Below are 27078 nucleotides of genomic sequence, written 5' to 3' on the forward strand. Positions count from 1 at the left end.
GGATGGATGACACGGTAACATCAAACCAACCAGCAAAGCTGAATCCAGGTCTGCAGCCCTCATCTGCTACTGTCTGTGGTGGGCCAGCAGCAACCGCTTACGCTTGGCAGCCATACTCTGAAGCAAGAAAGACTGGCAGCAAGTAAATATCTCACTCAGCTGAGGGTTTGCCTCTACTGCAGAATGCAATTGCCTATACTGCAGAATGCAACTGAAACAAGTGTAGGTCAACCCACAGCAAACCTTATCTAACAAATTAAATCTAACAAATTCACCTAGCAAGTCCAGCAGCGCTAGCAGGGAAGACGGAGGAGGACAGGCTTCAGCCCAGGGCAGCAACACAAGCACAAACGCAGGAAACCCAGCAGGTTGCACATCCTGTTCCACAGCATCGCCACGGCTATTCTTAGCTGTGCTAGCTGGTGCGAGGGAAATGCTGGGATGTCTACCAACGCTGTGACTAGAAATGGAGCTTGGGTGACAGGAGGGGGGATTACAATTTGGCCTGAGCACTACTTTAAAGTGTGTGTTGATTGTCACGAAAAAAAGAAAAGATTACACAAAATATGTATATATAAATGCTAACCAAAGTTTCGGTGGCAAGGGTTTCATGCCAGGTTTGGGATGCTAGCACGGATCAGACTGAGGAGAAGGTTCCTGCTGAAAGTGCTCGCCTTCACAGCTTCACTCCCATCCTGCCCTTCCCCTAGGGCATCAGCTCCTCCGATGCAAAAGCAGCAAGAAGGAGTTGTTCTGGGAGCTGGTCCTTGAGGTGGTCAGGCAACCATCTGGGGTAGGAAGTCTAGGAATGGCATGGCTAAATGTACGTGTAAAAGCAAAAGTAAGTGATAGACCTGAAGCTTCCCTTCCCTATTAATCCTATTAATTAAGAATTCCCACACTGGCATGTCTCATAAAGGATGTTCATATTAAGTTTAAATCACATCTTTTCATGATGAGGTAGCAGGAGCTTTGGAAAATGGCAGAACTCAAGCTCATGCGCAATGCTTATAGTACAACCAAACATACCCTCCTGCATATCTAACTAGTAATATGGAATCACTTCTCCCTCTTGAAGCAGAAAAAAGCAGCTGCTGAAGCTGCACCCGTGAAGGGCTCCAAAATGAACTCATCACTGCAAGCTCATGAACAGCTCAAGGCAGGTATTAATAACGATCCTGCCCTCCTCAGTATTATTGCTGGCAGCTGTAGCTTCTCCTGCAGTCAGGACTTTTCTCCCAACAAACTTTACAAACTGCAGTGTTTCTGAATGGAAACAAATGAAGCTGAAAAACACCAAAGCACCTTCTGCTCTAAAGTAGCTATCTTCCAAAGACATTAAATAAAACAGTACAGACTTCTATAAGGAAGCCTACCTTATTGACCCATCTATTAGATATTTAACCACGGCCAATTAACAGGACAGGAAGATTTTTTTATTCTTTTCAAAGGCTGTTTTTCTTTGGAAAAAAATGCAGGGAGAAAAACGCATTTTGCATAATTAACTCTTCACATGATACTAGAACTGAGCAACTATTCTTTTAATTGCACCTGGAATCCAGGCAGTTGGAGGCCACCACTTTACAACCCATTTATGAACCTCCTCTTCTCCTTGTGCTCTTTGTACTTGTTTCTGAGGTTCTGGGAGATGGTGAAAGTGCATTTCTACTAGTTAAATTTCTTCCTAGGAACTGACCTGAGAAAGAAATCCCAACTAAAAGTATTTGACATTCAAGAGCTCCATTTATTTTCTCAGGACTTTAATACTTAATACACCCCCCCCCCCCCCCCCCATTATTATTTATTTTAAAAGAAGGCAAAAATAAATATCATCAATGAACACTAGCTACACCAATTATATTTTAACACTGCTCAGAAACAGGATCCAGGACGTGAAAAAAAAGAAGCCAAATTAATCCCATGTGCTTTTTGGAGACATATAGATGACGTATTTTTCAGGATCATGGTTTTGCTCTTCAACTACTTAGATAACATGGTGAATGCAAAAAGATATAACTGTGAGCATGCTAAAACATGGTACTGTACCTCACAGGCAGCTAACCACACAAAGCAAAGGTCATAAGGAATAATCAGACCTGTTATCGGCAAAGCTACGTTTGATTTGGAAAATTGTCAAGACTGCCTTTAGCTCAGGCAAATGGAGCATCCACCTCTTTCCATCCAGCAGAGAAAGAAAAAACAAAGTTACTACAGAGCTGAACAACTTAAATGCATACCTAAAAAGGGTGTAACTGAGGCTATGCTATGAAACTAAAATAGTCAAGAGCATATTTATATGCTTTTAAATATAGGTAGCAGTACCTCCCATTCCCCCCACGTGGAACTCGGAACATCTAGCTACAAAATTCACCCCCTCCTTTCCCCCTGGTCTCTCCATAGCTGAAGAGATTAGAAAAGTGCAGTCAAAGCAGGGGGCAGGGGAAGGAGAATGGCAAGAATCTTTATCCCTCCTCCCCAAACCCCACTAGGCAGTGTTTAATAAATTCAGATGGCCCAATTTCAGAAGCAAACAGCAATGTCAGTTTAGCTAAACTTGTTAACAAGTCTTAGGACACTCAGTGGGCTTTTTTTCTTTCTTTTTGGAGAATGGGGAAAAGGAATAAATCCTGGAATTATAACAAACTGATAGTATTTCTGCAGCAAATTTAGAAACACCACAGGACTCCTGATTTTAATACACCCATAAAATTGAGGTGCTTTCAGTTGTTCTTCAAAAGCCAGGCTCTACTGGCAGAAGCTTTGGACTCACTGCTGCAAGTAATTCCTTGCATGCAAGTAACTACTCGTCAGCCTGATGAAACTATTCACAAATAGAGAAATTTACAGGACTGAGCCCTTGCCATGACTTTTGGGGAGTCACAAGTCGGGGCTAGTTTTGTCTTTTACATAACTATGTGTATGTCCGTACCAAACACCATGATGCAGCAATAACAGATATTACCAAAAGTCTAGAGTGGATGTTGAAAGCAATCGAGCTAAAATTGTAAGGGGGTCCACAGAAGCAATTTACTTTGCTAAAAAGTAAAGCTTCACAGTACTGTGGCTAGCCCACTCAGTGTCTGAATTAGTTCTGCACTGCACCCTTAGGTGCAGATATAATCTAAGAAGTGAGTCTAAAATAGCATGTTTCTGGATGAGACATGTACTAAGTGTAAAATATTTCACCCAATGATGTCTGGTACATCTCCGACACATTTAATCAGAAGCATAAACAATCTAGACACTGAAATACAGACATATTTTTCCTTAAAATCAGTGTTCCATATTTTTTTATTTTAAAAATTCAGGAATGTGATACACAATACAATTAGCTCCCCACCACTGCAGTGTTCACTTACATGAGATTCACTAGTTTCATGCTTTGTGGAAAAAAAAAAAAGGAGACTGCACAGTGTTTTTGAATGCTCCCAGTATTCTGGAACTGTGATCTTCAGAACAAATCAAGTCTGTGTAACCACAGACAGATCAGGTTAAAAAAAAAAAATCAAGCTATACCGCAAGCTAGCAGGCGACAGTCGGGTCTCATACAGCCAGAACAAACACAAAAATTGCGTTCCTGCTGCTGTACAGCCACCACCTTGACCTGACTATATGCTTTCAGGGAATTTACCATCAAGGGCTAAAGAGACTAAAGGGCCCCATTAACACCAGCTGGTGCTGCACATGCAACACAGCACTCAACAGAGAGGCCACGCAACTCCCCCTTCTGCCCCCATCATCATCATCACATCTGCATCCTGTCCTGATAATAAAAATAACGTGGGGGAGAGCTTTTTGCCTTTTAAGCTAGCCATTGCCTGCAATGGACACAGAAATAGAAAAATATGACTTCTGGCACAAAAAAAAGATTAAATACTTACAATGGAATTAGTGACTACAACTCCATCTATTCAGATGCATTTACTGAGACTGTTAACCAATGGTGGCAACTGTCAAGACTTAATAGTTGCTCTCTTTCCGTAAGAGCAACAGGAGAGAAGTAAGTCAGGCTTCTCAGTGCTACTATGGTTTGTCTTGGTTTCTTTTCTAAAATAAACTGAAGAGCAGTAGTTCTATGGCGCATTAGTGATATACAGCAGGACCTCAATAATGCATACTAATGACTGAGACTGATTTTAAACTAGCGAGCAAATTAATTAGTGAAAGTTTACCATAAAAAGCAAGGATACACATTTCAAAAAAAAAAAAAGTACTTTGTTAATTTCAAAATTTACCTGGTTAATACTTTGTAGTATACTAGCAGTGGTAGCATATTTTGCAAATGTAGTCTCATACAAGATCTCATTTAACAGTCAACTCTAGATCATATACAGGTAACAGGAGAAAGAGTTAAGATAATTCAGACAAAACAAAAACATATATAAATACTATATTAACATACTTAAGTTAGTTTATGAGACTATACAACAAGCATAAACACAGAAAAAGGTGAGCGATGCTGATGGCTGTGAAGCACCAACATCCCCAAGCTAGCGCAAAGCTGAACCGACCCATCCACACACCGCAGCTTCCTGTGGATGCATCTGAGCAGCCAAGAGGCAAAATAACTGCACGGTGCTGCGCTGCACGCAAGCTAACAAACCCTGTGAGAGCGGGCTCGTGCAAATCTGGACTGAGCTCCTTTACTTTTCCAATGCTTTGGCACGTAGCATTTGGCCAACGCATTGGCATACGATACAGAGCTAGTCTGGCCCTGTAGACTCCACAGTTCATATGCAACACTGGTAATCCACCCATGGATAATCGAGAGTTGACTGCAACGCTCTGCTGAGAAGTTGGGTAAGACCACTGACACAACCTGGGCGAATCCAGGTCCGACGAACAGCAGACTATTTTGAACTGTTTAGGAGCAATTATCATATGAGACACATATTAGAAATTCAAACTAGCGAGGTGTTCTGTATCCGGAGGCAAAGCTACATTCCCTTCACTAACAAAACATTCTTTTTTTAAAAAAATCTACATTTAAATACTGTTAAAAACCTGAAAACCACAGCATCAAAGAATTTCATAAGGCCAAAACTATCCTCAGTTCCCTCTGTTGTGCCTAGGTATTGCAATACATTTGTAGACAGAGTAAGATATTAAATTGGCATGTAATTTAATATCTTATACTCCTTCCAGTACCCTCCAGTAACAGATCTCAGAGCTCTTCACACAAGAGTTAAGCCTCACAACACCCCTGTGAGGTAGGTATTATCCCCATTTTAAGACAGGGAAACTGAGGCAGAGTGTTTATCATGTCCAGAGTCATAGAGCAAACAATGGAAGATCTGAGCTGTTTTCCAGTTTTGAGCATAGGAGCAGTCAATTAAATCACAAGACATTATTTCCCAAACATAACTTGAGGGTAGATTGAAAGGGTCAGGGTTTTAGATTAGACTTCTTGTATGTTTTATCTTCAACTCTCATCTAGTCTCTGCCAAATTCACAGAGTCCGTAGACCAGTTTCTCCTCTGTTAAGGTGTAAGTTGGCAGCATACTGTAACAGCTTCTTTAGAGCCAGTTGTCAATTAACTGAGTTAACATTTTAAACCATAGATTCAGATACTTAATAAGTGAAATTATGTGATACATCAACATCTTAAAGTGTGAAATACAGTGAATGAAATCCTACTCTCTGCCCCACTTCCTCAAAAGTCAGCGGAAGGCTCCTGAGGACACTGCGGGGACCAGGACTGCAGTTACTGCAAGTGCTTCCAGACACACTCAATTACAAGCAAAATGCACCACCAAATTACTTGTTACAGAGGCTACTGTCTATGCTTAAAAGCACGAATTGTACTGTCGGTGCTTGGCAGACTTTCCCTGACAGACCACTTATTGACATAACTAATTCTTCTATCTTAGTAAACTGAGAATCAGTTAAAAATGAAGCTCCAGCTCTTCATTCATAGCACTGTGAGTCAAGGATTCTTTAAACTTCAAAGACTTTTATGACCAGACACAACGTGGAAATAAGGAAAAACACCGGAAAATCAATAAAATATGAAAGTATGTGTTACTTTATCGGTCAGTCTCACGTCTTGATCACAGAGCAGTATACAGTAGCTTGAACTTCCATTCTGATAGAAAAAAACCCTTTCACATCTGATATTTTCACAAGCAGTTGATTTTAATTACCTCGCTACCTTACCAGAAAAAGTGGGGACAGTTTCTAACAATCACATGATGTTCTCTTTAAAATATGCTATACGATAAATTCATTAGAAAAGCCTTCACATTTATTATTATATAGGTTTACGAAAAATATGTGGAACTGCAAAGTGGTTTCCAGTTTTAAGTAGTTATATCTTTAAAACTGTTCTATGAACTTTGGTTTCCTTAGGGCTTCTAAATAAACAATATATTAAAATATCTACAAATCAAATATTAAAGGAAAGAGTAGGTCCAAGAAATCTGTAACACAAATTGAGTTCCTACATGCTTATCCCTCAAATACCTTTTCACTGGAAAAAATATTTTAATTTGAAGCACAGCAAAAAGTGTTTCTGCTGAAATGTTGAAACTGGTTTTCTGAAGTTGTTACAGCATTGGTGCACTTTCTGTCTGTCTCAGTACAAAGTCAACACAAACACATTGTATCATGACAGTGACATTATGTTCTTTAAAACAAGCATTCTAGATTTAGCAGTATGACAAGAACAAGGACTTCAGCAATTACACTACTTGGCAAAATTGCATCTCAAATGTCTGTCTCTTCCTCTTGCAATATAGCTGTTGTCAAAGTCACCAAAACTCAGGTAGCACCATTCAGGGAGTTACAAAGATGATTCAAACTGCTCATTTTGATCGGTGTTTGCCTCTAGCTTAACTGAAGGGATGCTCTCCGACTTAGTCCTCCTAGTTTTCGGAAATTCAATGACAACTTCTGAACAAGAAATACTAAGTGACGAAGATTTTTCTGTCTTCTTTGCAGTACTATCTTCTCCTGTTCCGCAACACTGCTTCAAAGCACACTGAGTCCTGCAAGGAAACTCACATTTCCCTCTCCCTGATTCAGAGCCAACGCTGGCAAACTCAGGCTGAATGGTAGTTGCGTGAATCCCTTCGTCATGAAAGATCTCTTTTATGCGCTTTGCCACCATCATGTATGTGGAAGGGTCAGGACACTTTATGTGAGCAGTGCCAATGATCCTACTGCCTGCTAGCTGCCAAATGTGTAATTCATGGACTGCTTCAACTCCTTCAAGGGTACGTAATTTTGAGTTCAAAGAATGAACATCTATTTGTTTGGGCACAGTCTGGAGAAGTATAAGGGCTGACTCCCTAAGTAACGGGTAAGTTGTGTAAAGGAGTATACAAACCATTATCAAACAAAGGACGGGATCTAAATATAGCAACCAGCATGGACCAGCCACCGTAATGCTCTCTTGCTCAGACTTGTTTGCTCTGCCAAGCGTTTGGGATAAAGTAGCGTTTTCCATGCAATGATTATTGACGCATGGATTAAAGCAGGGCCCATCTTTGGGGCATGGATTCCACAACCCATAAAAGAGCAAGGCATTCACTACCACAATTACTGAACCTAAGGCATCTCCAAAAACATGCAGAAAAACTCCACGCATGTTAAGCTGCGCACTAGAGTCTTCTTCAACCTCCTCTACATCCAGAGGATAATGACCAGCGCTCCCATTCACTTGTAGGTCAGTCATGTCATCTTTCATATCACCTGACAAGAAAACAGTGAAACCATTAGGCACATGCTATATTACTACACATTACTATAATTCTATATAAAATAATAACCAACATTAAGCTTGCCACATTGAGTACACAACTGAAAAGCAAGCAACTCTACCCATAACACTTAGCGACATTTTCTCTGGCTGACAAATATTCAGTTGTGCCAATAAGTGATCTAAATAGTCTAGAAGGCAATTGTTTCTACATGGAGCTTAAAGATGTAGAGTGGCAAAGTATGAAGATGACCGCATTTTAATTTATTCTACTGAAAAACTTTTCATGTTTTCCAGCTGTTTAACCATTTGACTACTCACTGTTCATTTCTTAAAGGAAATGCAGAATTACAGAGCATATATAAAAAAGCTGGTTAAGTAGCTAAGTAACTTACATTTCTTCCCTCTTTTGAAAAGCCAGAAGGCTAATCACATTGCTAAAATCTCTCTTAAACCATAGGACTTAATATTAATTACATTAATTATATATTAATATAATATTTTATATTAACATTTATGAGGCAGGAAGCTCAAAAGCTGTATGGATACTGCTTTACAGTAACTTCTTCTCAGGTTTAGTAGTTCATTTCCAAAAGACTTTTGAATTCAAGGAAAAGGAAGTTTTTCTGAGATGGCGCAAGGAGCCAGCAGAACTGTGAGATACAATGAGCTGAGCTTTTAGGTCTAAAACACAGAATTTATCAGCAGTATTGACTAAAGGACAGTGTAAGTTATCACTGAAGCTCTCAGAGGCTATCAACTAGTGTTATTTATATTTCAGAATGCATAAAAAAATGTATTTTTAGTACTTTTTTTTTTTAGGTGACATACAGCTGTTGAGTACATATAGCTGTTGGTGCCCAAGCCATATGTCATGGACTGTGCAATGCATAAATGAACATTTTAGTCCCCTCCTTTGTCAAAACTGCCTGCAATATTACCACTCCTAACTAGCTATATAGGAATAAATGCACACATCATTACAAACAATGTTTTTTGAAAGAAAAACATCTTCCAATGTTCAAAATTGAAAGTATTTTACATGATTAACCTCCTACTTTTCTTCAAAAGTTCTTCTTTGGACAGAAAACTTCCAATGTTAAAGAAATATAACAGGCACTGGCCACTGGCCCGACAATCTGAAACAAGGAGCTCTTACTGCTTTCATGGTTATTCAGTTCAAAGCTTTGTAAACATTACCGTGTTAGTATGACCTGCAGCTTCTGCCACTCTGCTCTCATGACTGGGATTCTGTAATCATAAAGTGTCTACAAGTTCTTTCCTCTCTGAAGAAGGGGTGGCCTCCTACAAAGGCGGCTGAGCGGGTCAGTTCCAAGCCCCAGGCTCATAACCTCATGCATCACGCTTCTGTCCTAAAGCTCAAGCTACATTTTCCACACAACTTCTAAGAGTTATGGAATATGGGACCTGTAACTTTCCAGAGAAACTAATAAATTAGAGGAAAATATCTCAGGTTACAGAGTTCAGACCTCAGGGTCCACGATGACAGCAAGGAAAGAGGAACTTTTCTGACACTCTGCTGCATACCACGTACTCGGAGAAAAGAGGATTTGGAAAGTCAGTAGACCTATCTATAAGGGTGGGTAACAGGAAACATGGTTCCAGAAAGGTCTTGAGATTTTTTAATGGCAAAAGGTTAAAATGTGTCCATTTGAAATCCGCTCATTTAAATCTAACTATAAACTTCACATAAAGTGTATGCTCAAAGATACCTGTGCAGGACTAGCCCCTAAGGCTGTCGCTAGCTTTCTACTTCTACCTTAGGAAATCAGGGTCTACCCCTCTTTGTAATTTCCAATGAAGGCATAGTACCACTCTCAGTCGTTTCCCTAGTCTTCACCTACACATCTTACAGCTTCTCACAAGTCTCTGAGCACTTTTACCTGTAACATTTCCATAGGTAAACTATGAATAACTCCATCCATTACATAATCATGACAGGGCATAGAAGGAAATACAAACTTGTTTCAAAGTTTCACCGTGACCAAAATTATGCCCTATTACCACCTAAATACCCACAACAAATTATTTGTTATTGCCAGAAGGACATCCATGAGAAATTCCAGCCAAGTTAGCTCAAAACAGTATACATTTTAATCCATCCTATAAATTAATCTTTTAGTCTAGAACTAGTCCAAAACTTGGCTAAAAGCACAACTTTTCACCATGTTCCACCATGCAAGAACAATTCATATGCCAAGATATCTATCAGATCAACGGTTAAGGGAATTTTACATTGTTTGAAACTAATTATTAGGATACCTTTGTTGGAACTAAACCAACATTAAGAGCTTATTATGTGGTCAAGAAAAGGGTGTACTACATTCAGAGGAACTTTCCTATCCTCTTGCAAAACCTGTCTTTTCAAAATTAACATGGAGTCAAAACACCAGAGAGAGAGAGAGGGAGGGAGGGAGGGAGGGAGGGAGAGGGAAACTGCTAACTTTCTCAAATGTGTATTGGAACCTCTGACCACAGAAAAACCGAAACTGTAGCAAAGTTCACTCTGCTAAATTAAAGCTCAATTTAAGATAAAACAGTGGTCTCATGATGTGCCCTGGAAATAAAAGAGAGGCATGGGTTCTGAAGACTGAAACCCCTTCCTCCTGGTAACAGGGATGCTATATGATTAAAGGAGAGAAACGGCAATTACGCACCTTTCACTCTGCTAGCACGCAGTACTTGGCTTCGACCAAGTGACTTCAAAATAAACTATCCAGGCTTCTGGATCCATTAAAAAAAATAACCCAAGAAATTCCCTCCCACAAAATAGACAGTTTGATCACAACTGGGAAGGGAAGATTTTAAATTTATCTCTATGTGCAAGTGAGTGGGAAGGTGCATGCTTTAGAAAGCTAAAGAAAACTAATTCAAAGAAACCACGCATGTACTCTGACACCAGCGAGCTCCAGGTTCAGTGCCTACTGCATGACTTCCACAGTTCTGACTGGTAATTTCCAAGACTTCCTCCTATTAATATGGATGTCACGAAGAAGTACAACATTATTGCAATGGAACATACTTCAGTATGTTACATCCAGATTGCGATTAGCTTCTCAGGTAGCTAATAACTGACCCCACCAAGAGATCCAGCTGTCAGGACTAAGGTGTTGAGCTGTGCTCTATTTGATGTGCAGCCAGTTCAGAAGACATTAGGGCAATGTCTTGTGACAGCTTTTGTCACTAGGCAAAAACACTTGTCATGTGCCTTCCCTACCAGCACCAACTTTTTCCAAGGCAAACTGCTTTACCGTATGACTGTTTCACACCCTGACCTGTCTGCAAGACAGACACACAACTTAGGGCACTCCTTTTAGCACTTGAAGGACAGGTGTTAAGTAGAGGTGCAACGGCCGTGTGCCCGAGAGCTCCGCTAAGGAAGTTTCTTGCCTGTTCCCCAGGAGGAAGGACGGGTGGTCGCCACGAAGCTAGCACCAGGTGGGACCAGGATGCCCACCACCTTCCTCGGGGAAGGGACCTCTCCTGCTTTCCTGACACCTCCATGCTGAGACGGGACAGAGGCGCTGCAGGACTTACCTAGCTTCTCCTGGCTGACTCCGTTGGAGCTGCTGCAGTTCTCCACCAAGGTGCTGGTCTCCTCCCGGTGCAGTGCAGCTTCCCCATCCCCGGGTGGCTGCTCCGGCTTGGGGCTGCTGCGGGGGTGCTGCCTGCCGCTGTGCGAGTGCCCGTGGCCGTGGGAATGGCCGTGGCCCCCGACACCGTGGTGGTTGAAGAGGCAGAGCCCCAGCAGGTTGATGATGAGTCCCGCCACCCCCACGCCGATGACCACCAGCGGCTGCTGGATCTCGTGGGGCTCCGTGAAGCGCTCGATGGCCTCCAGCAGGATGGTGAAGCAGAGGGCGGTGAGGAAGACGGCGTTGACGAGGGCGCCCATCACCTCGGCCCGCACCCACCCGAAGGTGTTCTTCTTGGTGGCGCGGGTGCGCTGGGCGAAGCGCACGGCCACCAGTGCCACGACCAGGGCCATGACATCGGAGAGCATGTGGAAGGAGTCGGAGAGCATGGCCAGCGACGACGTGACCCGGCTCACCACCACCTCCACCACGAAGAAGAGGAAGGTGAGCGCCAGCATGCACAGCAGCCGCGCCCGCCGGTTCTGCCACCACCGCGGCCCGCCCGGCCCCTTCGCCGCCATCCCCCCGCACATCGCGCCGGGGCAGCGGCTGCCGGCCCGGCCCGAGAGAGGAGAGCAGCCGGCGGTCGGCGCGGCGAGCGGCCCGCGGGCCCGGCGGAGCCCCGAGGGCGAGCGCGGCACCTTCCCCGCCGCGGCGGCCCGGCCACCGCCGCTCCCTCCGCAGGCGCTGGGCGAGCAAACTTTGCACCCGAGCCCCCTCACTCTTTCCACACGGAACCCGAGCCGGCACGGCCACGCCCCCCCGCCCGCGCCCCATTGGCCGCCGCCCACCCGCCCGGCGGCGACAGCCCGCCCCCGCCCCCCGCCTCGCTCCCCATTGGTCCGCGCGCCCTCGCGACAGGCGGCCCCGCCCCCTTAGTACCGCCCCTTGGCCGCGGCCGCCCCGCCCCGCCGGGCCGTGCCGGAGGAGGGGGGCGGGGCCGCGCGTGACGTTCCGGGAGCGGCGGCTCCGATTGGCTGAGCCCGACGGCTTCCCCCACCTCCCCCGCCCTCCGCCCCGCAAGTCCCGCCCCGCGGCGAGCGGGACTCGTGCAAAAGGTGCGCTTCACACGGCCCCGGCCCGGCGCGCGCCCGGGGGCGGGGCTCCCCCTGCGGGCCGGGGCGGGCGGGAGGGAGGAGGGCCGGCTGCGCGGTGGGGGTCGCGCGGGGTTGAAGGGGGGACCTTTGTGACGTCACGCGGGGGCCGTTAGGGTCAGCATCGGTCGCCTCCTGAGGGGGCCGGTCGGGCTAACGGCCGTCGGTCGCGGCGCACGGCCCTGCCGTCAGGGGCCGGGGCGGGAGCCGCGAGGGCCCGGCCAGCCGTCCCCTGCGGCCGGCGCGGCAGGAGGTGAGCCCCGGGAGCTGGCCAGCGCCGGCGAGCTCGCCGCGGGGGTCTGTGCCGCCGGCAGCCGCGGGGCCCGGGGTGGGCGTGGGGGGGAAAGCCCGCGCCGGCACGGCGAAACCCGGGTGTCGGGGAGGTGCCCGCGGAGGGCCTGTGGCGGGGTCTGGCCGCTGGCCCCTCGTCGCCGGGCAGCCTTCCGCAGGCCCAGGCCGTCCGCCCCTCCCGCCTCTGTCCGTGCTGAAGCCCTGGCTTCTACTGGAGGGAGTTTGTGCCTGGTGGGTTACAAACACGAGCAGGAGCCGCGCCTGCCTTGCAGCTCCTGAGGCACCAGAAATGGCCTTGCCCAGCCACGGCCCCTCGGCTCCTGCCTGCTTGGAGAGGGGGAAGGAGCCAGCCACCAGCCCGCAAACTGCACGAACTCGGCACCCATCCCCAGCTGTCAAATCAATGGGCCCATTTTCCAGCTACCACACATGCCACAGTACATCCCAACAGCTATTTCTTAATGCCTTTCTAACTCCTAGTTTTGTTTGAGGTTTAGCCTTTTTGCTGGGGGATTTCTATTTAATTTTTCTCCTGTTTGTGCCACTGAAGGCAGTAGGGTGAGTGATGAGGCAGTAATAACTAATGAGCAGTTAAAAAATTTGGAGAGAAGAAGAAGTTTTGCTTGAGGAAGTTTTGAAAAGCTGTAGTATAGCAAAAATACATAAATGCTAAAAAGTCAACGCCAAGATGCTGTTTGTTTTATTAAACTTGTTGTAGTTAAAAAAGGAAAGGGAAACCAAATATTTTGAGACATCCAGAAAAATCACAAAAACGTAATAACAAAAATTACAAAAAGGCAGAGTTGACCTCTTACTTTGCCTGTTGTGTTCCAGGGATCCCACAAACATTGCAGCAAGAGAGAGAGTGTCGAAGAATATTCCATAAGTAGAAAATGGAGAGAGAGGAAACAAATAGCCATAGTTATTTGTAGCCATAGAGGTATAGCTGCATGTATGAATATGTAGAGGCAGTAAGAAAACTGGTGCCCTGAAAAGGAAGATCTAGCAAGAATGCAAAAGCCTGTTGCTATACTTGGAGATTCCAAAGAGATGGTGATTCAGGGTTCTTGGCAGCTGGAGTTGGACAGCTAGTCTCATTTCATTAGGAAAATGACAGAAGGTGTTCACCCTTCCACAAGAAAAGAGTTATCAACAAGCATAACTGAGACCAGTAGTCCAGGACAGGCTTCCCCTAAGCTCAGCAGAGTCCCAGCACGTCCACCTCTGTCTACTACGTTGCTCTAATCTGTGCATGCCATCCCCTTTTCTTCACTTATGCTGCAGTGTTATGCTTCTTATGTTACAGACACGGCTTGGGCACCACAGGCACTGCTGTACTGACCTGTGACCCTGAACCTTGTTTTCTGTGAGATTGTTCATATGTCAAAATCTAGGTCTGCTATGCTTTTAGTTTAGCGGTAGGAACCCATACGGAATGCTTTAATGACCATCGTAAAGAGTACTGTAAGAGAGTTGGTAATTAGATTGCTGTAACATTCTCCTCATCTACTTGGCTTCCTATATGCCATAATATCATTTAATAAGATGTTGTAAATAGTCAGGAAGCTGACCAGCAATTACACTGAAATGTCCTCTCCTCCTCGCCCCCACATAAGGCCATTAGTTAATATGGAAGAATTACCCAAATTTAGGATATATGGGTCAAAGAAACTGGTACAGCTCAAATCTTCTTTAATTCTTGCAGGTGGGGCGGGTTATCATTTTACAGGGATTGGTGTTAATCCAATGGAATTTAGCTAGGAAGGAAGGGAGGACAAGGAGTTTAATGTCTCTCATTGGCTGGACTTCAGGAATTACTGAAACTGAGTGTTAGTTGGTTGCCCCCATGATGTCATCATGGTTTTTTTGAGTAAAAGTACTCAGTCCCCTCCTGAGTGAAATAAACAGGATATCAATATCAGTATCACCCTTATGAATAAAACCTAATCGGTATTGAACATAAACTGTGTCGAGAGCTTTGACTGACTTACAGCAGGGGAGTTACGGCTTTTTTGGCTTCTTTCTTGGTATGTAAACAATGCCTAGATCAATTTGTGATCCTTCTAACATTTCTTCACCATGAGACCTCCTAATCTGCTCAAGGATACCATACAACTGGTAAATTTGCTGCTGTCTTCCCCTTACAGGATGGCATGTTCTTGATCCTGCCCTTGTCCAGGGATAGCTTTTCTTCCTACTGTACCAGGCTGAATACTGCATTCCCCTTGGGGCCAAAAGCCACAAGGCATGGACCATGTACCTCAGGAGAGTGGGAGGGCATGGTTTCCTCCCAGGCAGGAAGTAGTAATGGTTCCTCAGGCCTTCTTCTGCTCCCCGATGAATAGGGCTGGGCATATAGTTTTGTCCTACGGGACCCAGCAGCTACCGTTGTCTTCATTGGCTTCAAATACAGGGACTTTGATGAATAATCCCCTGTGGCAGCCCAGTCCCGCTGCTGGACGTGTCAGGCATAGACCAGCAGCTGGACCACACAAGGGTTCACATTGCTACCTCTTCCCCAGATTCTTTCTCATAAACCAGCGTGCTCCACGCTGCCATTCCCAGGCTTTTCTATTGTATTACCATACATCAGCATCCAAGAGGAACAGGGATAGTTCCTAAATTTAGGGCTGTCCAGCTGGCAACATTATAAGTTTTAAGATTAATGGGAAGGTGACTGATAAAGGTACCTAATGAAGCCATAAATGATTTGTTACAGGAGAACATTTTGTTCCTGCTTCTGCTTTTGAGGAGAATACTATGTCTTCAAAGTAGGGAGGACTCGAGGTTTTTTGTTGTTTTTTTTTTTAGGCTTCCAGGCATTGTTCATGACTCACCCAATTCTTTCTCGGCTCAGCTTCCGGTCCGCACATGTGGAAGGACCCGTCTCCAAATCTGTTTACTTACTGTAAATGCTTCATGTTCTGAGGGGAGAAGTAACTCTGAATCGCCAGTATGCAGCTTCATACCACCCCAGAACTGGGTGACAAGATAGGGAAAGGCTAAACAGAAAGCTGCTGCTTGTTGCCTGTTCTGAGGTAAAATGCGCTGCACTGAGTGCTGCTGAGCTCTCTTAAGTCAGCTGAGCACTGTGGCAGAATAGGACTTTGGTTGGGAGATTCACTATTACTCAGCATGTTTGCTGGGTAAATAAAGTCACTGCTTTTTCCTTTGGATTTCTGCGCAAGTTCGCAGGTGGCAAGAGCTCAGCCACGGAGGGCTCCTCATCACTCTGTGCCTTTCCACTTGGAAAAGGTGAAACCCTGTCTATAAACCGCTACTGCAGTCCCATATTACAGAGCACACTGCCTCCTTTTAACACCTAACTTGTTCCCTTTCTGTGCAGTCATCAGACCTGACTGCTTTTAATAAAGGCTTGTGGGACTCTGGCAAACATGACTCCATCTGTCTGTTCCACTTCAAGGCTGTCACTATTCATTTTAGGCTGTGTTTCTTGCAGGCAGTGTCTCTCTCTGTTAGCTGTCCTTAAAAGGTTTCTTCAAATGAAATCCAGTCGGCAACACCAAAGTGAACAGAAGCATTCACTGTCCAGTTACCTACATAAACAAGTTTGTTCCTTGTAATGAATAACAATACGAATGAAAAGTGAGTATTAACGTTCACATAGCTCTACGTCAAATTCACTGTTATATCCTGATTCAGGAAAGCAGCTTTATCAAGGAAAGGACTTAAACATGTGTTTGCAGTTAATTAAAAGGCCTTCTTTGAACAGAGGCGAGTTAAGCATGTGCTTACATGCTTTTGCTTGTGACCTGTGAAGAAAGACTATAGCTGTAATTGGCATTAAGATAGGAAATGAAGAATGTCTTGCTCTATAAAGAGATTTCTTCTTCTACCTGGTTACTGTGTCTGTGAAATCTGGGCTCTTTGGAAGACAGTGGCAGACCTGCAGACAAGTTGAGGGGGTCAGTGTATCATCCGCTATACTTCTGAACCTTGCAAAGCAGATTGAAAAAAACACTTCTTTCCCTTCCGAAATCTTTTCTTCCCAATAAAGAAACAACTGTTTTAAAAGTGTACCTTTCTTATGTCCAGTTTTGATCTTTCCTTTCTAGGTTAGTTGTTTTGCCTTCTTACTGTCAAGCCATTCATTTGATCCAGTGGCATTTGGCAGCCTGCAACTGCTTCATAACTTCTGGCACAATTAACTGCACAGCCAATCTATAACTGTTATTAAGGAACATGCATATTTTTCAGTGGATTTAAGAGCATTTCTGGCTGCTTTGGTTACCACTTTGTCTGCTTATGGTACAACTAGTATTTTCTTATTCACAAGTAGGCAGGAAAAATAGTTGCTCTAATCAGCTGTGAAGTTAACACTAATAAGGTATTAGTTAGAGCTAATACCTTATTGAGGCAATGCTCAAGTGGATCCTACTAGAAAAATCACCACCATATTCATCATTAAAGGGAAAAAGTTGGAAAAAAATGTTGCGTTACTCACTTTTGCAAACAGTGCGGCTCTCTGCTGGAAAGATAGTAATGATTCAACAGGGATGGGAAAATTCTGTAAATATGGAATTCACGGAATGAAAAAATGTCTTTGCAGCTGATTGGTTGGTAACATTTTTGATTATTACTGAAATAAATTATCCTTCATGCAGCATTTTTAATAAATCATATTGTTACACTCTGCCTTTTATTATCTTTAGAAAGAACGTGAGATTGCTAGCTCTAATCTAAGCCAATCCTCTTGGACCTGTGGCAATGAGTGTCAGTGAATTAATGGGTATTTGCTGAGGGCAGACACTGAGAGAGATGTATGCTAACTGCTGTGGTGCCCGCTCCACCTACCTACAATATCAGGCCCTGTCAGAGAACATACAATATTTTCTGGCGTCAAAGTTGGTTATTTGGGGGCAGGGATTTTCACTGTCACTATAGGATGCTGGATTTCATAGAATCATGGAATGCCTTGGGTTGGAAGGGACCTTTACAGGTCATCTAGTCCAACCCCCCTGCAAGAGCAGGGACATCTTCAGCTAGATCATGTTGCTCAGAGCCCCATCCAGCCTGACCTTGAATGTTTCCAGGGATGGGGCCTCCACTACCTCTCTGGGCAACCTGTTCCAGTGCCTCACCACCCTCAGTGTAAAAAATTTCTTTCTTAAATCCACTCTAAATCTGCCCTCCCTTAGTTTAAAACATTGCTCCTTGTCCTGTGACAACAGGCCTTGCTGAAAAGTCTGTCCCAATCTTTCCTATAGGCCCCCTTTAAGTACTGGAAGGCTGCTACAAGGTCTCCCCATAGCCTTCTCTTCTCCATTTCCATTTCATTGGTGTAGGATTTCTAAAGGTCTCTTGCTGGAAGAAGGTCACTCAGGTCCTTTGAGGTAAGTCCCTAGAAGTCCCTACAAGACTAGGGAAATCATAAACGTGCATGTTCTGGCATTTGAAAAGTCAGTTCGCAGCTACTTCAAAAAGTGCAATTTTGAATCGTGTGAGGCTGCAAACACCTCTGTGCAATGCTGCCAAAGAAAAATGCCCTTTCGTGGCACATTTTGCCCTGATAAATGGGGCCCTGCTGGTACACCCCCGTATCTCTTGGGAACTCAGTGACATCAAGGGCACACCGTGCAAAGATCTGATTCCAGTCCTGGGGCTTGAGCTAGGCAATGTGAGAACTTAGTACAAGAAGAGTATTGGCTCAGAAGAGGAAGATCCCCAGGCAAACTGGAATGAAAGCCGTCACGCTGGCTGTGTATATACAGAACTTACAGGGTGGTTCGTGGAACAGCCATGAGCACAGGATATGGCACATCCTATCATTTCTGCTCTGTAAGACAGGCCCACCTGCAGCATGGCAAACAGCCTGGTGGCACAGGACTAGTAGGGCATGCTCGGGCATGGGGGCCCCTGTGCAACACACGTTCACAGGCTCCCACTCTGACCCAGCACCAACAGGTCTGATCTGGAGGGCAGCCTCAGGCTCATCCTCAGCAGGCAACCCAGGTACACCTGGGTGTTTCCAGCCAGTTCATCCACCCACACATCTCCGCTGCTCTTTCTGCCACAACACACATCAGGCAAGAACTGCGTCCATCTGTCTTGATGACACAAAGGCTTTTTCATGTATAGTCCTTCAAGTGGCTGAGCTCTAGCATGCTCATCATTTTACCATTTATATATTAGATATTAATTGTATCAGCTTGAGATGGATGAATTTCCCTTTATTACACGAATGGATATATCTGTGTAAAAATGGTGTAAAGACACAATTTATTTTGCTGCTTGAAGTGTTTTCATTAGATCCTGTTTAGGTCTGTAGGTGCTGTTAATAGCTGTTCATCAGCCAAGCTGATGACCAAGACTGCCCTTTCTAAGCTGCAGATATTTAGAAAGGAGCCATTCTAGCAAATGATGTCATATAATCAATGCCATCTACTAAAAGCAAGTTTGCACCCACTATAAACATTTTCTGCAGTTAACCATTTTGAGATCTGTTTGAAAAGCATCTTTGCCCAGAGCAGAAGTAGCATTTTTTCAGTCCTGATCATTTAACATCACCTCTCCCCAGGGCTGATGCTGTGATTTGGAATGCGCCGTGATCCTGACTCTGAGACCTGCTGGACACTGCTCCTTTCCCCAGGCACCAAACGTGGTCTCCACCATAAGGATGGAGACATGAAGGTCTGTGCTATGTCTCATCACCTCTTTTCCTTTCAAGGATCAATTGTATTTGATGTTTGTCAAATCATATCCCAAGACAGTAAGCATAAACATGTTAATTTTATGTTCTGTAACTACATCTATTCATTTTCAGAACTGCCTTCCACAGAGGCCATTTTGTGGTCAACTTAAGCCGGTCCAACTAAAGGCTGGTGCCAAAAAGGGCAAGTCACATTTCCCCTTCAGAAATGACATTCCTGCCCCCAACCAGGCCTCAGATCTAGCAATTAGGGCATGTGATGCCATGAGGGGCATCAGCTCTGCCTGCCAGTGCAGCCAAAACCAAATTCTTTTTCTTCAGCATTAGTTTTCAGCCAGTTCAGCAAGTTAATCCTATTTACCTAGGGCTGCAGGATTGCTAGAGCTGACACATAGGACCATGTGATTAGGGCAGGGAAAAGTGTGTGACCGTATACTGGCAACAGCCCATAGTTGCTGATGCTGATCATGAAACCACAGCCTCAACTGGACAATAAGGGAGAGATTCATGCCCGGGAATTGGTAGCTGACACACAAACATCTTCAGATCACGAGTCTCCCTTTAGAGTCAGTGAAGATCTAATCAGCTTTGTCAGTGGAGCCTGCAACGTGGTTTATCTCCTCCTACAGTAGTATGTACTTGATTAGATGAATCCCATCCTTAGAGTGCCCATTTCTGTCACTGACTATAAAGACAGACTGGTGTGAATAGCTCAGAGATTAGGTCAAGGGCTAATGAGGCGACTCTTGCCCCCAAGTGTTAGTTCTGCCCATTATCAGACAAGGGTTTTTCTTATTCCTACATTAAAGCATGAGTTAAGTGAGTTCTTTAATGCCACAAACTGAATAATGTCAGAAGGAAAAGTAGAATTCAGTGGCCTGTCCTGCTAATACTAATGCTTATGCCAATATACTATGTTCAATACGATGTTCAAAGCTGTGTCTCCAAGCTAAAATTCACAGGCATAGAGAAGGTGTTTTGATTTAATCAGTCCTGGTCAGCCAACAGTTTGCCCTCAGAAGCAAATAGGAGTGGTGGCTGCTTTTGGAAAACAGGTCATTTATGTAGGTGATTAAGCATGGAGGAGCCTCACTTCAGGCATGAGTTTTCAAAAAACCTTCATATAAATCTTACAAGCTAATTCTATACAGTTCAGTATGAATGGCTAGTCACATAGCAAAATAGCGACTGTGAACATTGCTTCATGAAAGCTTTATTTGTGTTGACCTGCTTTATATCTAGCCAGATGTTTCTGTCTTAATGTTTGGTAAAACAAAAGTTCATATCAGCATGGGTGGATGTTGTAGTTTAACCCCAGCCAGCAGCTAATCCCCACACAGCCTCTCGCTCGCTCCCCCCCGTGGGATGGGGGAGAGAATCAGAAGAGTAAAAGTGAGAAAACTCATGGCTTGAGATAAAGACAGTTTAATGGGGAAAGCAAAAGCCGTGCACACAAGAAAAGCGAAACAAGGAATTCATGCACTCCTTCCCATGGGCAGGCAGGTGTTCAGCCATCTCCAGGAAAGCAGGGCTCCATCACGCGTAATGGTTACTTGGGAAGACAAACGCCATCACTCTGAACGTTCCCCCCTTCCTTCTTCTTCCCCAGCTTTACGTGCTGAGCATGACACCATATGGTATGGAATGTCCCTTTGGTCAGTTGGGGTCAGCTGTCCCAGCCGCGTCCCCTCCCAACTCCTTGTGCACCCCCAGCCTCCTCGCTGGTGGGGTGGGGTGAGGAGCAGAAAAGGCCTTGACTCTGTGTAAGCACTGCTCAGCTATAACGGAAACATCCCTGTGTTATCAACCCTGTTTCCAGCACAAATCCAAAGCATGGCCCCATACTAGCTACTATGAAGAAAAATAACTCTATCCCAGCCAAACCCAGCACAGTGGATTAAATGATGTGCCACGGTAGCTGCAGAGTCAATGGAGGGAACCCATTTCTACCACTGTGAAAAAGATGACAAAGCAAATATTAAATACAGCAGTTACAATGGCTGTCCCAGGAAGGACTCGTCTGTCAAGTTTCCAAGTAATCTGTTTGTGAAATATGTGCTCCATCTCCCTTATTGACTAACAATGTATATTATCTGGTTAGTTAACAGTGGGGATAAAGGTCTTTTTCCTGCCATGTGTCAAGCTCTTGTGCAAAAAGCTGCAGTTAAACTGTGTATAACCTTAGGATCATGAACAGTGCCAACTAAAGTTCTAGGAATATGCTTATTCAGTTTTTCATTAGCCACGTATAATAGACATACTTTGTGCCTTTGCTAATTAGATAAACCAGAGCCTATCTGTTTCTTGGAAATTCCCCTATAGGAAGATACTCTCCTTGTAAAAAAGGGAATCTGTAAATAAGCAAAATATGTTCTTATTTGATGAGCAGCAGCACAGCACAGCAGTGTTGTTAATGCACTGGTACCTGCATTTTATATCACTATAAGCAGTATCAAAATACATATGTATAGACACTAACTGTTAAAAATCAATGAACTAGTAGATCTTTTTCAAGCTGGTCGTTGGACCTTCTATGCTTGTTAATAATGATAGCCAACACCTTTATGTCTAATCCTAAGTGGGAAAAATGTTTCCCACATGATATTTGGGATTCATGGAGACTTGACTGCAGCCTATGAGTGCACAGAAAGGCAGCTGATAGTGTTTGTGTGTTCACGTTTCCCCGAGGAGTCGTAACAGGCTGGGCTCACATAGTCCTCTGTGGGAGGCAACCACACCAGTGGATTGCCCTCCAGGACACGCTGTGTGGGTGAACAAAGAATAGGGTGTGCACGTGTGTGGCCCCTCCTGAAATGTTCGGTATGGCGACATGCAGGCAGCGCGTAGGCTGGGAAGTGTTTCAGGAGGGAGAGGAGGAGCTGTTTGAACTCTGTCATTATAATTCACCATGGTCATATGCAATGCTTTCCTGGCATTGACTCTGGCCTGATCTAGCAGTCGGGGCAGCTGGGGCAGTCTGGCAGTGCTACATGGCCCAGCGCTTCCCACCGGGGCATGTAGCAGGACTGAGTCTTCCCTTTGCTGAGGTGATGATTCATCCTAGGCCCACGTACGATAGTGTCCTCCTGACCTCCTTAGTCTCTCTCTCACCCCCTGTAACTGTGTCACACAGCCCGTTTGTGCTGGTCAGGATGATAACACATGGACATCCCTCTCTGGCAGCCAAAACCCAACAGTGTGCACGCCACCTAATCCAGCCACGGGTAAAAAAGTGAACGTTGATCCCATATCATGTTCAGCCCGTGAAAAGCCTCCTTGGGGTTGCCCAAAAGGCAGGGCCATGGGCAGCAAAGGGGGCTGCAAGCAGTGCTGAGTCCGGGGCACCAGCCAGGCGCTCAGCCTTCAATGCTCCCTGCCCTGGGCAGAGCGCAACCGGTTACAGAGCTTGGAGCTCAGCGCCGTATCCTCTGACTGACATGCCCCAGTGTAACCCCAATCTTGGAGGCAACTCAGTTTCATGTTTCTGTATTATCTGCTCCACCCAGCAAGGGAACCCTGCACGGATCCGTCCCTCTGGGCTGCCAGGATAGCATGCGTGCTTGGGACCCTCCCGCCTGCAGCAAGCTGACAGGAGCAGCAGCGCTGCGACCAGCTCCTTGTACTCACTCCTGTACAGCTGTTTATCTGGGAGAGAGGGAGCCTTTAGAGGGGAATGGTCGCCTCCAGCTTTTCCTTTCAAGACTGCCTGCGCAGCCTTTGGGTGTGCCTGAGTGCCATGATCTGCGAAGTCTGCACGCAGCCTGCTGAAGCCACCAAGGTGGCAAAGCAGCTAATAATTAAACCTGCTTTTTTGGTTTTACTGCTGGAGAAATGCTTCTGTAGCAAAGCACTAAGGAGAATACAATGCTCCTTTACATCAAAAGAATATCCAGATACCCAAGGTAAATACTGGCCTGCATTTAGCATGCTAATTTCTGTGCTGCTATCTACTTCCCCTGACAGTTTCAGTGAGATCAGCGAGTTCTTCAGCCCTCTTAAAAATTCTCAGGGCTGTTGCTTTTAAAGTGAAAAGGGGAAGTAGTTGCATTTCCAAGATGGTCTCAGTTTGGGAAATTTCAAATGACCACAACTGTAGCATAAAATGTGCACAGGCATCTATTTGCACACAGTCTTGGCAATTACAAATGTGATCATCTTCCCTCTAACTGAGTGACTGTTAGAGGTATCCGTTTCATGCACACATGAGCGCAACACACAGACTAGATGCAGTTCAGGAGGAATGTTAAGAGCAAGGATCCCTGCTTTCCTAAGTCCTGGGAAGACACTGTTGGCTGCCTGGTGCTGGAGACTAGTACAGTGGTCAAACAAACAGTGTAATATCCTGGGCTTTATTTGTTCCAGTAAAAAAAACAGTGTGACTGAAAAATACAAAGGAAATGGAGCAGATAGACAAGATGGAGCGAAGACAGAAAGAGGGGGGAAAAAATCAAAAGCAAATAATAGGCAGAGTTGGTTATTTTTACTAAATCCAAAGTTCTTGCTTCCTTCTGCCAGCCTCACTTGATTGTTGGACAGTGGGAGCAGTTTCTACAGGTTTCTCTTTAGCTAAAATGACTTATTAATAAGATGTATTATTTGTAATAGACATAAGGGTATCACTTTATAAAAACATTCTTCTTTAGGAAGTAATAAAACACTTGCTCAGTTTGAAGTCTGCCCTCAAGTGTTTTTGCTGGATGGGTGTTATACTCGTGGCTTTATTCTACTGAATCATCCCCAGGGAGAGTAGAAATGAGGGATGGTGGGGAAAGAGGTTTGGAAACAAATAAACACTCTAAATCAAAAAGGCAGGACTTTGTATGCAACCCAGGCCACAATAGCATCAATGGCTCCCACAGGGCCAGGATTCCTCCTGCATTTACAATCAAAGGACAAAGCCTAATAATCTTGCCCTGTCTTTGCAGACTTCAGCAACTTCCCTCAGTTGTTTGCAAACCTCTCAGTTCATCAGTGTCTGACGTACGGCAGATGTCTCCCAGAGCTGCTGAGCACCCACACTATCATCCTTCTGATGTTGCCCAGGACTGAAACATAAAAGACTTGTCAGCAGGGGAAATGCTCAGCATTTATCTGGAGCCTTTAGTAAGACAGTTCTTATTGAGATATATTTTGCCAAAAAGGACAGGTTTCTTTGGGAATCCCCTGTCCTTCACAGGTGCTCTAAGGGAGATGGAAGAAAAATTTACAGATAATTTCAAGGACAAGTTCTCAAGTTATTGCTCAAAGTTTGATCATTAGGAGCTGTAGCGTTGATACGACTTTAAACCCTGATTCAGAGATTCTCACATCAAAGACTCCTGCCTAAACTGTATCGTGTCTTCTTGAAATCTAGTCAGCAGTGATGGAAAGGTTTCAGGTCATGGGGAAGCCATCTCATTCCCCAGTATTTTAGCCCTGCAGTCTGGCTATCCCCTGGCTGTCAGCGTCTTCTGGCAAGAGCAGCCACAATCACTCAGGTCCAGGTATTGGGAATGTTTCAGAAGCAGATAAATAAAACATTAATGAGGATCAATATGGGAGAAAATCCAGAAGTAATATGCTGCAAAGAGATGACTCTAAAACAACAGCTGAAGTGGTCAATGGACTTTTTATTATGGTATTTGGCCAAAATTTTGCAAAAAAGTTTCCCCATAACTCACAGAGGAATAATTGATTGTGAAATGGGTCCTAAATGAGAATTCTCATTTATAACACATACCTTGCAAAAGCAATTACATGGAAATCCTTTGCTTTCAACAACGCTGAATTCAGGTTAATGTTTCTACCATCCCAGACAAATGACAATGAAACCCCAAGTAGCTGTAAATAAACTACTGTTGTTTAAACAGCCACTCTCACTCCTGTGCCAAAGGAGGGTTAGCTCAGACAAAAAAAGGGGTAAAGATACCAAATATTATCATTTGCTACCTCCTCAGTAATCTATATAAAATTACCTAAAATTATTCTTCCTCTTTTTTGAAGAAGTAACTCCTTCCTAAAACAAATAAGCAAGAGTGACACTAATCTGAGCAACCTCGATGAGAAAGCAGCGCACCAAGTGCATACAGAGACAGTCTGACCCTGTTAATTCAGAGTGAACATCCTCTCCTGTGAAAGGAGTAAGTCAGGCTACTGGGCTGTCAATCAGAAGGCTGATATTAAATTAATTAATAAAATTAGAAGGGCACATGTTGCCACAGAAACATTTCCAGTTTACCTAGTGGTCTGCATCGGTGTGTTGTGAAGAACCAATAGTTGTGCAAAGACAATATATCAGCATGGGTTTTTTTCTACTAGCTACATGCTCAAAACAAACCAAAAACCTCACTGTCAGGTAATGCAAGTCCTGAGTTTCCTTAGAATAACTCCCAGGTTGAGAAATGTCTAGTATTCTTTTCATGCATTTATTCTTATTTATTATTTACCAAGGGCAGGAAGGGACCTCACAGGTAATCAGGGGTCTTAAATGTGTTGCATGCAGTTAGGGACATGCGGTGCTGAGACTGGGTACATGGCCTGTTTCTCAGCACTGCTGAGGCTGAAACAGGGCAGAATGATTTACAGCATGGTAAGTAGTTCCCCTGGCATTAAAGAAGGACTTTAGCTACCATTCTTCCAGGCCGAGTCACCAGGGAAAATGAGCCTGTAAATGGGGGAAGAGGCTGATTGTTTTGTGTTTTGTTACTAAAAAGAAGAGTAGAAGACAATTCGGTGTTTGCATATGCTGAAAGCTGTCCTTGCCATTGCAAAGATTTGATTTTGTTCCGTGTTTTTCTTGTTGATGCTTCTGCTTGTCTGTAAGAGAAAAATTGGTGATTTTACTGTAGGATCACTAAAAAGTATTTGTTCACAGCCCGGTACTGTGGGATACTGGATTAGGACTAAAGCTGACAGCATCTTTGGTAGTACATATTTGTATGATAATAACAATAATAAATCCATGCAAAACATACACAGTTTTTCTTCAGCTTTGTACCAATGCCAATTGGTTACATACATATCTTTACATGTCCACTAATAACTCCAAAGCTATGAAGAGTTACATAGCATTATTCAGCATGTACAGATCTCAAAGTGCTTCACCACAGCATAGTAATTTTTTCAATCCCACTTTATAAAGGTGTGTTTTGTTTTGGTTTGCTTTGGTTTTTGAGAAAGTTGGCTGTTTGTCCAAGCTGAAGTTGTGGAGAAACAGCTTGGTCAGGGGTGCAGGGGCAGGACCTGGAGCAAGCCTATAGAAACAACTCCCATTTCTGACAGGAAGTTTTGCATGCGATTGAGGCAATGCAGATATGGCAGGCCACTAGCAAACACTGCAAATCATTGCAATAACACTGCACTTAGAATCGACCTCTGTAGCAAGTGCTATGTCACTTCGAAAGTGGCTTTGAAGATGGAATCTAAACTGTAAAAAAATAGGATTAAAAAGGCAAGTGGCCACTAGAACATCTGGTCAATTTGAGCCAGGCTCTAGGATTGTATGTAAGAATTTACTGCAGAGCCAGATTCGAAAACAAAACTCATGGTTACTGCCTGGCACAAACCCAAGGCTGAGTTCCCTGGCTGGACTTTGCCATTCAGTTGAACTCATTCCCCGGAGTACAAGCACAGGACCATGCTTCCAAGGCCGTGATTAACTCACTGCTTCATGCCAACACTTAACTGCC

General features: G+C 44.5%; 1 protein-coding gene and 1 long non-coding RNA gene across 2 annotated transcripts; one reads left to right on the forward strand and one right to left on the reverse strand.

Annotated features, from left to right (window-relative positions):
* Positions 1-3273: 3273 nt before the first annotated feature.
* On the reverse strand, positions 3274-12078 carry SLC30A1 (solute carrier family 30 member 1). Its single transcript, XM_075496374.1, has 2 exons — positions 11259-12078; positions 3274-7693 (listed from the first exon to the last, which is right to left on the reverse strand). The coding sequence occupies exons 1-2, from the start codon at positions 11887-11889 to the stop codon at positions 6783-6785; spliced, it is 1542 nt and encodes a 513-aa protein (XP_075352489.1). The 5' UTR covers positions 11890-12078; the 3' UTR covers positions 3274-6782.
* Positions 12079-12566: 488 nt separating this feature from the next.
* LOC142407181 (uncharacterized) lies at positions 12567-26353 on the forward strand. The gene is made up of 3 exons (XR_012774829.1): positions 12567-12703; positions 19280-19392; positions 24337-26353. It is a non-coding gene; the product is annotated as an uncharacterized LOC142407181 (long non-coding RNA).
* Positions 26354-27078: the final 725 nt, after the last annotated feature.

The sequence above is a fragment of the Mycteria americana genome, chromosome 3 (assembly GCF_035582795.1).
Source record: "Mycteria americana isolate JAX WOST 10 ecotype Jacksonville Zoo and Gardens chromosome 3, USCA_MyAme_1.0, whole genome shotgun sequence".
Lineage (NCBI taxonomy): Eukaryota > Metazoa > Chordata > Aves > Ciconiiformes > Ciconiidae > Mycteria > Mycteria americana.

Bases quoted from the DNA above. Each gene is read 5' to 3' on its own strand.
- SLC30A1 (XM_075496374.1), bottom strand. From the start codon at position 11,889: ATGTGCGGGGGGATGGCGGCGAAGGGGCCGGGCGGGCCGCGGTGGTGG. The intron at 7,694-11,258 runs GTAAGTCCTGCA...TTTTCTTGTCAG, and splicing joins AGTCAGCCAGGAGAAGCTAG to GTGATATGAAAGATGACATG.